The sequence below is a fragment of the Trichoplusia ni genome, chromosome 14, assembly GCF_003590095.1.
Source record: "Trichoplusia ni isolate ovarian cell line Hi5 chromosome 14, tn1, whole genome shotgun sequence".
NCBI classification, from domain to species: domain Eukaryota; kingdom Metazoa; phylum Arthropoda; class Insecta; order Lepidoptera; family Noctuidae; genus Trichoplusia; species Trichoplusia ni.
In genome coordinates this window covers 7,399,749-7,413,939 of record NC_039491.1, presented here as the reverse complement: position 1 = coordinate 7,413,939, position 14,191 = coordinate 7,399,749, and the positions used below count along the sequence as shown (strand labels likewise).

Genomic DNA, 14,191 nt, shown 5'->3' with positions numbered 1-14,191 from the left:
TTATTCCGCTTCACGATTAAGAGTGATATTATTTTGAACTTTAGGCGTTTTGTATCACTTAAAGCTATTACCAAAGTATTTTCCCAGTTTTATCCTATTAAGTGCGCTGAAAGATATTATAAACCACCAAGCGATAAATATTGCATAATACTGAAGACTAATGAGGTGAACAGTAATAAACCTTTGTGGAACATAAATTCCGCCCGATATTGCACATGGAAAATGGATCGCTTTTGTCTATTTGTTCCATTTATAGAAGCTTCATTCAAAACGAGTTTATACTGATTTAGACTGCATTAAATACGTGACCGTTTCATCAGGAAGTAGTTGAGCGGTTGAAATTCAATTATAATTATTACGTGAAATAATATTTTGGTTCCAATTCGAAGTAAAATATTGTCCATTTCATAATTCATATGATAGAACTCTATTCTTACCCAACCATTTATTTCGATCCTAAGTGAAAATGCGACTAATCTTTCAGGAATTAATACGTACCATCATACCGCCAGCTATTTACCAGCCAGTGTCACTGAAAGATTTTTACAATATTCAGCATTAAACATAATGCATGCATACCTATCATATCTAGCTGAAAGCCATAAACAAAAAAAACATTTAATTTTTTAGGCCCTTGTAATCCTTAAGCTTGTATACCTACGAGGAAGTAGATATGGAATATAGAATACCCAGTTCCACGTCCAAATGTAAATTGGTCCTCATACTCAAATCTTCATACGTGTATCCTTCGCAACAGACATATTCCAACTACAGCTACTGGTAGGCGTAATGAATAAATCTAGTTACTCCGCAGAATTGCTTTGCGATCCATTTTGGATGTATCCGTAATATCACATTTGTTCATGGAGCAAAACCTGTACCTACCTTCGTCAATGATATTACTTGACATGATGATGGGAACTTATTTCGGTATTTGAATGCAGTGTTTTGTTTTTCCTTTTGTGAATATGAGAAAGGGTACACGTTTATTCACTGTAAAACAAAATGTGTCTGTGCTATTGTAGGCAATATGAGTTTTATTTAAATAATTATACGGTAACATATTAAATGATTACCACTTAGCATTGCCTGTTAAGAACAAGTCGATCTTTCGACATTGAGGGAGTAGTACAAATAAGCTGAAGAAAAACAAATCGGTTACACAACAAATTTTCGACAGTTATTGTTCACACAGTTTTATTTAGGATTACTGTTTTTTTACTAGTCCTTTGGAAAAACCATAAAGTCCTGATAATTTCAACAAATTATTTAAGCAAGATAGTTTCGGATGTCGATACAAAGCAGCATGATTCGAAACGCAAACCGATGTATACCTTTCTGTCAAAGCAACGACTCTATTATTGTACCTTTGACTAAGGTTTAGCAATTAACATTACAACTATGTGGTAATGTTAAAAGCGTTTTCGGCACTGTCCAATCGACTCGGGTGAATGGATATTTTTTAAGTACGAGAGTAGCTTTTGGGTTTTCCTAACGAAAAGGTAAAACGGAACTCAAATGTCATGTAGCGTGTTAGCTAGATACTAAATTTAAACGTATCATGGATTTCTTGTGCTGCTATAACAACAAATGTGAAAAAAATATCCAGGTTTATAAGCAATGCTTCTTACGTTCATAAATTTTGTTAGCGGATGACAAATACATATACCCACCTACCAATTTATGTGTCACCTAAACAATTTGTTTATCTTTAGCCTACCTACTTGTAGTAAAGTACGGTATTTTTTCAAATTAAAGTCTATTCACAAAAATTTGGGTTTCGGTCAATCGTACCAAAACATTAAATCTGAACATCATAAAAGTAGCAAATATCTGAAAAAAATATTGAATATTGGAAAAATTTACAAAAATATACCATTATTCGGAATATCGGGAAAAGATTTAAGCGATACACTAACAGGCTGCTTGCAAAGGCCTTGATGGTACGTTCCAGATAAATACACACTCACAACTTCATATCCATGGCCCTCGGAGTAACTGAGTTATTCTAGTAATTGAAATCACGTTTGGCGAAATATATGGGTTAATAGTTTAGCTAGAATAAGGATATGTATGGAAATATTGACTTTAATTAGTCCTCTACAAATATCTGTGGAACAATAAAGCTTAATTTCTATTTTCTGAGTTCATTTATGATTCGAATATGGTAATACTATCAAATACTGTAACTCAATTTCAAATGTAGAATAAGCTAAACAGTACTTGGAAATAGTTTTGTATTCGTGTTCATTTTATAAAATAACTAAGGTTATCGGACTGTAAATTTCATCCTACTACTATTATAAAGGCGAAAGTTTGTAAGTATGGATGTATGGATGTTTGTTACTCTTTCCCGTAAAAACTACTGAATGGATTTGAATGAAACTTTACCACAATATAGCTTATACATCAGAATAACACATAGGCTATAATTTTTGAGGTTTCTAATGTGAGGTCGTAAAAAAACACATTTTTTGCGCTTACATTGCAAACGCTGACTGAATCCTACAAGATAGATAGAAGGCAGGTATAAATTATAACTTATATCTTCTAACCACGCGGACGAAGTCGCGGGCAACAGCTAGTAATAGATAAAAAACCTACCATTCCATTTTTAAATTACAGTAACCCGACCCTACAATTGTATTTTTTTACTCAACTTTTGCATGATATATTATGGAATACCGCAACCAAATGGAATCTTAATTAAAAATTACATTTTAATATTGAATAAAAATATTCAAAAGTTTGTTCAGGTGGGTTTGTATATATCTGTTTTCTGCCAGCCAACAATAGCTAAAACAATGCATTCTTCATTTTAATATTTTCCATTCATTTCACCACAAATGACGTTGGACGTGTATATGACGTGTGTAAACCACACGCCGCGGTTATATTTCGATAATAATCCACATCAATCATTCACTATTAAAATGAAGAACGTGATTAATTACTTATTTAAAGTTAACATAATAACTGTACTTGTTTGATTTAGTTTTAAAAAATCTGCACTTTTTTAATATACATTGCTGCAGGTTTATCGCAGAGCAACGATTCTCTTTCTTGGAACCCGCAACAAAATTAATTAGAAGTATAGTGAATGTTATTGAAATTGATTGGATTTAAAAACATTCCTCATTACCTTGTAAAGAAAAATGTTATTCAATCCGCTGTTTAATTACTTACGAGCGTCTGAAGAAGTTATAAGTACAACGACTTATCAAGAAAAATAGTATGACAAATATTTAAAATACAGAGCCAGCCGAAATTAGGTACTGACTTATTATTCGACTCTACATTGCATATGACTTAGCGACTTTGACACATGGCCGAGCTCTTTCTTTAATTAGTCTCAAATACGAGTATCTAACTATTGTTTCCACTTTAGCATGTAACGTGATGCTGTTTGGAGCGGAGGGCGTGTACACGCTGCGGAACCACGGCGAGACCGGCAACTGTTCCATGCTGGCCGTCTCCCCGGCCACCGTCCACGTGCTGGACCTGAACATCGGCGTCGCCATCAAGAAGGGACGCCTCCTCGAGATGGAGACGGGAACTATACATCATGTAAGTGTTAAGCTGCTTAGCATCTTATGTACTCTTGAATCACAATTGTGGAAGCGAAATGGCAAATTTTTAGCAATCAATTGTTCTTTCTTCTCTCTTCACATTTTACATCATGTTATCGTATCAAATTGAAAACAGATGGAAAATTTTAAATGAAAAAAAAAAAGATATACCATTTCGATAAGGGACGTGACTTTGACTCGTCAGTACAACACGTTTCAGCGACTTGTCAACGTTAACATTTGGAGAAATGTTATTTGTCTACTCTACCTACGGCCCAATTCTAATAATTGTTATAGCGACCCCTGTTGTCGTAATCATTGATATGGCATGTTTTGATACGTTATATTTGCTATTCTCCTAACCGTTGTGATAGGGCACTGTTGCACTATAGAGATAATAGCCATTACTTCCATAGCAATCATTGATCTTAATTTGGTATTCCGCTAAAAATATATTTGGTCCCCGTTGTAAGACTTCTTAGTAAACGCACTTTAGTCATTTGTTTCAGCCTTAATTTTTACCTTTTCTTAGAATTGGTTAAACTCTTTGATTTATTATTCTGGAAAAGTTGAAAGAAATACATTTATGCAGTTCACTCTACATTTTGTCTGGATAAGGATTTGAAAACAAATGTTTCCAACCATAAAGTTCGAAGAAGGTTTCTATCAAGTCGTACTTACATAAAGATTGATTTTTAGGTAATAGCGTGTAGTCTGACGAGTATGATTACTCTTTCATATTTATAAAGGGTAAAAGCTTGATAATCTTCAAGCAGAGTATATCTGAAAGTTATGCTAAGTTATTTGGTGCTAAACTTTCACAAATGATGTAACGTAAATATCTAAATATTTGATGAGGTACTAAGGTTCCTAAAGTGTTGCTTCCATCTTCTCTAGTTTACTTTGCCTTTCAGAAAATATAGAGGCCCTTTTGAAAGTAACCTGTGTAAAGTTCTTTTCACAAAGAAAACTTATTACTGACTCTAAAAAGAAATCTGTTTAAAAGATTTACACAAAATTATCATTTGTAAAAGGAAAACTATTGACTGACTATTAGTAAATGTAGAGCTATTTCGTTTAAGTAAATAATTATTTCACCAAATAAAATTTAACTGATAAGTAAAATTATGTAATCGTAGTAATGCTAAATTCATACTACGACACCATATTACACATATTGTCCATGTGTGTAAACAAGAGTGCCAAGATATAAGTGCAAAAGTTATTTACTGAAGATCTTGAAGTCTCATGCTGTTTTTCTCACCAACAAGTGAAATGTAGAGACAAAACATTTGAGAGCGTGTCTTAACAAAGTGTAGTACTTATGTACGACCGTGGTTTTGACAGCAAAGACACTGTCCAGCCCCACCACAATTCTAAGTGTTAACAACTAAAGAAAGCGCTTTAAGTGCTAAATTAAAACTCCCGAACGAACCGAGAAGAGACTAATTACTTCCCCAAGAAATAATAATTATTATAATCTCATTTGACCTTGTTTTTACAAAAAGTGTATCAAAGCCTCAAAAGCCTTAGTAACTGCGAAACATCTTTAGCTTATCTATACTTCAGTTAATTTACACTATAATTGGAACACCGCAAAATTGCTGAAAGCGATACAATTTATCTTAATTGAGATACCATCAAATTTTAAACTCGGTTTAACTTCATTTAAAATCTCGTCAGAGCAAGCAAAGGTAATTTGTCGCGTGAGTTGTTTGCTTGTATTACTAGACGTTCATTTTCTTTCTTATCACAAGTTTGTTGATTTAGGATAATTTCAAAACAAGAAGGCATTTCTGTATCTCGAAACAGAGAGACAAAAATATAATTATTGTACGTACCTATCGTAAAAACGAGCTTAATTCCTTGTTATCGAACTCAAATACCAAATAATATATGTCATAAAATGAAAAGAAACACAAAATTTTCTGTCTACTTCAACTCTTATTTTTAAATTAATTTGCAAACATTCGATGCTCATTAAAAAGTATTTATCATTAAAACGCCAATTAAAACAGCCGAGTTGATGGCTAGAGTCATGCGGTCAGATTATGTTGATACAATTCGTTTTCAGTGAAATAAAGCTCAAAATAATTGCATAAAATCTTTATCCTGTCCTCATGTATGTATAATGTGTAGGAATTTATTACATTATTCACGATGTTCAACTGTTAGTTTACCAGTTCATTTACATGCAAGGTACATTTGTGTTTCTAGACACAAATCGACTGTGGTATTGGTGCTAACTGAATGCTTCCGTAATAATTATGTCTTCCGAAAATTCGACTGGAATTTGCTCAAAATTCAAAATTTGATCCTTTGTTATTGAGTTTTTATAAACTGTAACTTTTTACCGGATTAGTTAAGAGAATTAATTTAATTTAATTTAATTAATTTTTCCGTCAATTAGTTCTTAATCTTCAAAATTGTTTTAACACACTTAAAGTAGCGATCTATTTTTAAATGATGGCTTAAAGAATAATTCTTCAAAGAAAATTTCACACCCCCATTAGAGTAATCTGATGAGATTATTAAGATAACGTATAATTCCTGTTATCAATATTGAAGGGTGACCTTTGGCAAACTTCACTCAGAAGCTTTTCTAAAAATAATTTTCACCCTCTATCAGAATTTTTGAAGTACCAGTAAAACTTCATAGAGTTATTCATAACATTTTTGGTACATTAAATACATATAGCAAAGATGTCCTTAAATCTTACAAACCGGACTATTGCCGATACAATACAGAGAGAGGCACGCCGTCTCACTTCTAAGAAGAAAACATTTAAAATATTCAGAGCTCATAGTACAGGCACTTTACACTGCCTCTATCCACTAGTGCCCTCCAACTTGCAGTTCCAATTGTTAAAATGCCGCCTGACTCTGAACGACCCTTTAAATTATTCCAGTTACGAAGTTCAAAATCTCATTACTAACTCAAAAGCGAATGCTTTTTCTGCACAATAATGAAGCAAATATTTATTTTCGCAGTGCACAAAGCGCGGCTTGTCTGATTATGTGGACATTGGGGGCGCCAACGGACTCGATCATACTAAAATGGAAGTGTACGACAGTGTATGCGGACTTGACTCCAATGAAGGTAATATTATTGCTGTAGATCAAATAAATAAATGTTATTGCTTATATTGGTACTGGTATTGCGTCTGAGCGTCTCTTGTAACTATAACCTCGCTTTTATTTCATTTTACGGCAGGTTTGTTATCACTAGATAATTAAAAAAAAACAATAAGCAAAATATAGAGTTGGTGATAATTAGCTAAAAAACCCGACAAGAGATTTTCGTTTATTTGTTTGTTTCTATTTATCAATAACGTTTTCGCAGTTCTTTTGTCTCACTCTTTGATTGATTTTTTAAATACATAATACATTTTCAATTCTTCGAACATCAAGTTATATAAAATTTTTTTTTTAGTCTTTTTTGATCAAGTTTGTATTTAGTATCAATTAATCAAGAGAAAACTCCACTGCACCGCGAGCTACGGTGTCACGTATCGGAGAAGTTCCAACCATTGCAAGTCCAATTAAAAGTTTTCTCAAATAGCTGAGAAAGTAGTGCAACTGGACAAGTTTGTTTATAGACCATCTTTAATTAGACCAACCAGTTGCAAGTTCGTCAATGAAGTAAATGGCTTTAATAAGTTGTGGCTTAAAGAGCTCTTTGTTAATAAGCAACACTAAATGAGACACTGAATAAATTTAAATAGCTACAGTTTTCTCGTTTATTTCTTTGTATAATGTGTCGTGGTAGAAAAATACTTAACGTTACTTGCATTTTTTTATTGGTAACTTGAAAATTTCACTTTTATTTTTTAAAACATCTGCGTATTAGTGACATGACACAATAAAAAGTAAGGTTAACTTATACAACTGAACCGAGATAAGGATTTAAAAAAAAATGTCTTTCAATTTCCCATGGTAAGCTTTGTAGTTGTCGTTTGTTTGGTGTAAACCAAAATATTTTGTTTCTTTGAAAGATTTTCCAGAGTTGATTGCTTGTCAAACCACAACAAAAACATTTCAGATTGGTCACGTCGACTCGTTTGATTCCGTGTCACAAAAACATGTTGACGTGAAAGATCGATCCTACGCGAAAATTGTTGTCAACTTTTCACTGTTGTTTACAAAATCCTTTTTATTGAGTTTAAAAAAAACATTTAGCTGAAACTTTGATAAATTTTATAAATAAATATAAGTAGTTGCTCTGTTTCTTCTTTGTGATATTTCTGTATACATGAGCTACAAAAGGAAATCCAGAAAAATATAAGCGATAAGAGGGACATTATTTTTAGGACAACAAGAAATAGTTTTCCCTTGTGTGGGTACTGTGGGAATCAAATAACGTACAGCTCTATACATATTTTGTTGGGAAACAAAGCTTTTTCATCTCTTGTTCCCCTCGGCAAAGAGGAACTTACAAAAGCATGTCACAAACGAAATAAAATTCTGATCAGTGTACTAGTTGTGAGGATATCATTTTGTTGGCTTTGTTATTTATGATTTAGAGTCACGGTTATTGTTTACCAGTTTAAATTTTCACGTGTATGTGACGACTAAAATTAGAAGTACAGAATTAAATTTTTGAGGCTATTAAATATCGGCGTTACGGTAAAAAACGAAATTTTACAAAGAATCTAATGAATAGACTTCATTTAGAATCCAATCATATTTTACATCTGAAATTATATGATAGAAATATAGGATCCTACAAAAATCCTCGGGAAATAACCACTCATTACAGAAAATTTTAAATTACGTTGAAAGGCTCTAAATTGCTTTTCAAGCGAACTTTTTCCATTATTGCTTTTATTGTCTTCCTTCGATACTTAAAAGGCTCAGATTACTTACTGCAGTGGATGAAGTTGTAACATGCAAATTTATGCAAAAATGTTGACGCGAACGTTATTTTTCAGCTCGACGTCCTGCGTTCATCGCTTGTGAGGACACAGTCGTCCGGCTAGTATCCAGTGGGAGGTACCACAACTCTGTCACCCTAGCCTTTGCCCCCCTCCCCCTCGAGGACATCGAACACGCTGACCTGATGTGCGGACTAAATGACCTGTAAATGATACCACCTGCTACACAACACAGCCTCTCGACCTCGGCTTCAGGGATGACAATTGAATGCAATTTATTTATTAAACCGTTTTTCGTAATGAAAGGAACTGTGTTAATTGTTTTCAATTCGAATTAAAGTAGATGGCATAGTTACCAAAAATAATGTTATCAAAAACTATACTAATATATCGTTATGGATCAGTAGTTAATCTGTATTAGAAGATATAAGTACTAGGTATTAGAGTTATCGATTGATCATCAAAGGTTTTCGCCAAAATAGGCTTAAGTGTGAGACGCTATTCTTATCAAACAAATCTCTGTAAAGGGGAAGTTGCACTTCACGTGGGCGACAGATTTCGAAAGCTCTATCGGAACGCGCGTTCGCTTAAAATGCAGGGATCAAAGAGTTTGGTACTCCCTAATGCACAGTAGACGAGTAAAGTGTAACTTGCCCTTAATTGCTCGAACAGCGTCGTTTAAGACATTAGGTTAACAAGTAGATTACATCACATTCTAATGTAGTAAGACACTAAATTGGTAATAAGTTTTCCATAATGTTACGTAGTTTGTGTATCTATAAATGTTATTGACCTAAAAAGGAGTTTATTACCAAATTCAGTATCACTATCTAGTCATGCATTAAGATGAATGCGTTAAATGTTAACGCTATAGCTATTTGTCAATAAATAAATGTACATCTTGAAAGGTTTGACTTTTCTTTTATTTCCAAATGCCTTTATCATTTCCAGTCTCGCTTGATGTGACCATTTCAAGCATCATGAATACATTTCAATTCTATATTGCTTACGAAAGAAGTCTATGTTAGTTTTGACAAATGAAGATTCTATTGGATCCTAAACTCACTGAAACATAGATATTTTATATTATAAAGAGGTGCTTAAAAAAAGGTTTAATAAACGTTTCATTAAGGTCACTTTTGAAAGACTTAAACCGAATTGTTGTCTTATGGACGTCACAGAAAAATACCTTTTATGACCTGAAACCTAATTAGCTGATATAATATAACTACGTTATATTAGCTAGCTTGAAGGGCATTATATTGAAGGGCAATTTTGGTAAAAATATTATATATGGGGTAGTTCTAAACTTTAAGGATAGTTAACAAAATCGAAAAAATCGAGCTGAATATTTGATTTGCCAGTATGTATTGCATAAAATCATCACATAAATGAATTGCCTTCATATTTGCAAGCAAAGAAAATATAGCCATAGATTATATACTACATACTGGTACTCAATTCTGCAAATTCTATAAATTTTTAGCGCCATCTATTGAAAGAAGGACGAACTTACTGTTCTATCTCTTAAACAAAACTCGTTCGAGAACTGTCAAATTAGTACCTGTCATATGGTAGCTAACTCCCAAAATGACCCATAGATGACGCTGCTCGAAACTGACTTAAAAGTAAACATTTACTAAAGTTAAAATAAAAAGACAAATGTTTAATTAAATTTTATTGATTAATTTTTTGGATAGAGATAATAAACAAATACTTATTCAAAAGCAATATATACCACTATTGTGTAACAATATTCTGACAAAAATATTATACTCCAGCTACGGTGAAATAAATATTAGTGCAACTGTACAAACGAATTTACATAATATAATGATAAAAGTACTCTAATAATTAAATATCGACGCAATACATTAAAATTCTATGACGATAAAACTAATTTTGATATCAATTTAGCTTTATTAATGATAGAATGAAAGCGTGAAGAAAACAGGTTTCACGAAACAGTATTCCCTATCGGAAGCTCTAAGAATACACGACGAAGAGGGACACACGCCCAACATATAAAACACATATTGTCGACGTCATTCGCATATAGTAATCAGTGATAAAAACGAATAAGTGCACACCCATGTATACACACATCAAATTAGCACCTAATTTGTAAAGCAGTAACTACTATTATCGTTTGCATAACAGATATAAGCTTTTACACAAATAACATTAAACATTTATTTTACCTAACAAATAATACCATTGTAGATTTTTCTAATTGACTACACATTTAAGAGCTGCATTATATAAAATACAGCGTTATTTATTGATATGTTACGATTACATTTCTTAGTGTTATTCATTATGAATAGTTTGGAAATTCTGTCTAGATAGAAATGAAAATAAGATCAGCTCCCAAGACGACAGATATTTCTACAAACTTAAGTTACTGACAAAATCGGTCAAATGTAGAGCCGCATTTCTCGTTACATCACGCGATTTCGACTCGTCACTCTATACATTCGACTAACGATATATTTAGCGATTGTAGAAATATCACTCATCTATTGGGTTCTTATTACATAAAACACTAATGGCAATCACATCAAATCTAAGTCTTATATTCTATGCTATACACTACAGCTAATGAGTAGCCTAAAATTAACAAATATATTACGTAGCATTATGTATCGACCCAAGCCACAGTCATAGAGATATAGGTATATGTTACCTACTTTTAGCCATCTAAAAAATAAATGAAATTTAGGCCTATAGAAAACAAACATCGAGTGGCCAGTGTATAATTTAATAATAATTATACATATGTGATTTTTACCGCTATTTTTCGTAGAGAAATTAATCATAAATATTGTATACTTGTGATCTTTAGGTCAATGCACTTACATTATTGTTGTATAGAATAAATTGCACAAATCTCCTTTAATCAACAAGATAAAGAATCCTTATAAATAAATATATTTGTTCATTAAAGTTAAACCGTGATTTAAATTAAGTGCAATACTTGTTGTATACATATTTTATGTGAATAAAACATACATCTAACTATATTTCTACAAAATATAATTATATAATTTCAGTAAATATTTATTGAAGCATTACATCGATCGGTTTGAAGACGATAATATTGTTTAAACAAATCTTACGTTATGAAGTCGCTACTTATAATACAATCTTATTTAGATCACTTTACATCTTATTTTTACTAATTAAAGCTATCCCATACAACTTCTCAAATTGTGCTTATTCAACAAGAAAGCGAGTGTTGTGCAAGTCAATGTTTTACTCTATGATAGTTTACAACACTGTTAGGGCTTTTGAGAAAAATATAAAGGTGGTTAATATTGTATGTAGCTACTCTGTGCTTTACGATTACAAGATTATTTTAGTACCTGTTAAGGTTTAAATTACTGTTAGAAAGAGGTACACGATGCATTTTGTGGAGTATATTCAAACTTTCATGGTTTGATCATATGACTTTATTGCTTTACATCAAATATGGTGGATTTTCATAATTTCAACAGAAAATCTGTTGAATTAATTATAAGGTAAGAGCGGCCATTATAACATGCGTCACAATTCATATTCGTTTTGTGTGATTTATTCAGTACTAACAATGTCAGAATACGTTTGAATTCATATACTAAGATATTTGCCTCACATTTTTTATGTTTGATGTAAAGCAATTGAGTAATACTCTTCACTAATATTACTGTCTTTACAGACCCCTTTGCCAAGTGACATGTCGACAATCCTAACGGTGGCAGAAAATGATCGAATGTATGCGAATTACGGAATAAAGACAGAATCTTAACGTAATTTTCACACATTTAAGCATTTTCCATTAACACTTCCGATTGTAGAAATATAAATTGGCTACAGGGGTACTAAATCAACGAATTCCCAAGTTTTTTTTGTATGGACACTTTCTCTTCGCATTATTCTCGCCAATCGAATTTGTTCAGGATAGTAATTGACGATCGCATAGGTATAAATATTTATTACCGCTAACGTTTCTTTAGTACAAAATATTATGATAAAGTATAAAAATTGTTACTAAGTTCATAAGATAATTTTTCACTTAAAGCATTATTAAGCTACGAATTACGTACTGATTCGGAATTCACTGTTTCTGTGAAGACGTATATATTCCTGTATATAATTTTGTCACATACATACATATGTAGATATATCAAATAGGTTAAGATTCAAAATAGTGGTGTAGATTTATTCAAAGAAAAATAATCGCTATTAACAATATGAATATAGTTCAGAATCGTGTGACTTAGTTGTACTAATACGGTTTGTTGTGCTTCGCCTATAAATACAAGTTACATAGATAAGTCTAATCAGCTTCAGAATATCGCATCTACACTTAAGAAGGGACTATTCACAAAATATACTTTCATCTGTCCGAAGTCATAAGAATTTGGAGTTCATAAGATCCACAAGTGGTACGAATTAGCGTCCTAAATACAATAGTAGTAAATATATTGATAAAAATTCATCTCACAGTATACACTTGACTTCTATATTTTATTACCATTATTATATAAAATCGTAAAATTTTTGCTACGAATAAGATATGTCATTTGCTATTTAAGCAGAGGCACACTTTGATATGTATAGTGATTTATCAAACTGTCGTGTCTGAAAGCATCGCTTTAACAATGAAAGCCGACGTACAAATGTCTTGTCTAAGTATAATACGCATCCGTCGACATTAATATCTCCATTTCACATGATACACATAACTAAATACGTGAAACATCAAACATACGAAACAACTAGTTACAGGAACATCGTAAACTAAATTAACATCCAACATACTTGTTCTACGATATTATTATGATACAGAAAAATAAATTTTACATATATAATGTTACAGTCCTATTTTCCTTGACGTATCACTTCACTGAACGAATTCACTTTAAAAAGTTCTTTAATAACGCTCCTTTGCATCGTCCAACTCATTTTTTCTACGTTCCACACACGTCAGATCGAGATTGTGATAAATAATCATTATAATTATAATATTATTTATTATTTACTTTCTCTTGTCATAGTTTATATAAGATCCCACTACTCTCAACTGATAAATGCCTTCCCATATCCTCTCCTTTGCCGATTTTTGGCCACATGCGCCCCACACAACACAAATCTTGACAAGATCAATAAATTATTTAATTAATACAACAATTAATTCTAGTACTTAGTAGCCGATATGTATTAAATTTCAAATGCTACTTTATTCATCTAAATATTCTTCTGTTTGTAAATAATTCATTATTTGAAATTAAATTAAATGATTCAGATGTATAACACTTTAATACAATGATATGTATGTTTTTCTGTTACTTTTGTATAAATATTTTTCTACTTTTTCTATGTTATATATATGTAGATGTTTCGCATTTACAATGCGACGGTAGTGGCTAGTGTCGTCAGCAGGACGATAGGCAGAGTGGTACCAGCCACGCTGCTGTAGGGGCCGGGCACGGCCCTGTCACATGGCTTGTGCTCCAATTCTGAAAGGAGAAAAGAAAAAAATAAAATACTTCCCACATTTTTAGCTGTGTTTCGGAAAAAAAGTATTTTTTGAATATCGTATTTTTTGAATATGTATGTTTTCTCTTTCGAAATTTAAAAGATAAATTTATTTAAAGTCGACGTGTGAAGGCTAACAACGTCTCGAAAGAAAATTGTGTAAAACGAAGTACGTTGTGGCGGACTAGTTTTAAACTAGTAGGTACATTTCTAACCCTGTTAAGTTCA

General features: G+C 32.2%; 2 protein-coding genes across 4 annotated transcripts in view; one reads left to right on the top strand and one right to left on the bottom strand.

Moving 5' to 3' along the window:
• LOC113500614 (corticotropin-releasing factor-binding protein) overlaps positions 1-9,354 on the top strand; it is a 31,055-nt gene extending 21,701 nt beyond the window's left edge. The window contains exons 5-7 of the mRNA XM_026881466.1: positions 3,389-3,567; positions 6,561-6,669; positions 8,501-9,354. Of these exons, the coding sequence (XP_026737267.1) occupies positions 3,389-3,567; positions 6,561-6,669; positions 8,501-8,652 (440 nt within the window). The 3' untranslated portion in view covers positions 8,653-9,354. The remainder of the gene's footprint in view (positions 1-3,388; positions 3,568-6,560; positions 6,670-8,500) is intronic.
• Positions 9,355-12,401: 3,047 nt separating this feature from the next.
• Positions 12,402-14,191, bottom strand: part of LOC113500463 (acetylcholinesterase-like) — a 67,373-nt gene continuing 65,583 nt past the window's right edge. For all 3 annotated transcript variants that reach the window (XM_026881270.1, XM_026881271.1, XM_026881272.1), the window contains exon 7: positions 12,402-13,944. In XM_026881270.1, coding sequence (XP_026737071.1) covers positions 13,832-13,944 — 113 coding nt within the window. In that variant the 3' untranslated portion in view covers positions 12,402-13,831. The remainder of the gene's footprint in view (positions 13,945-14,191) is intronic.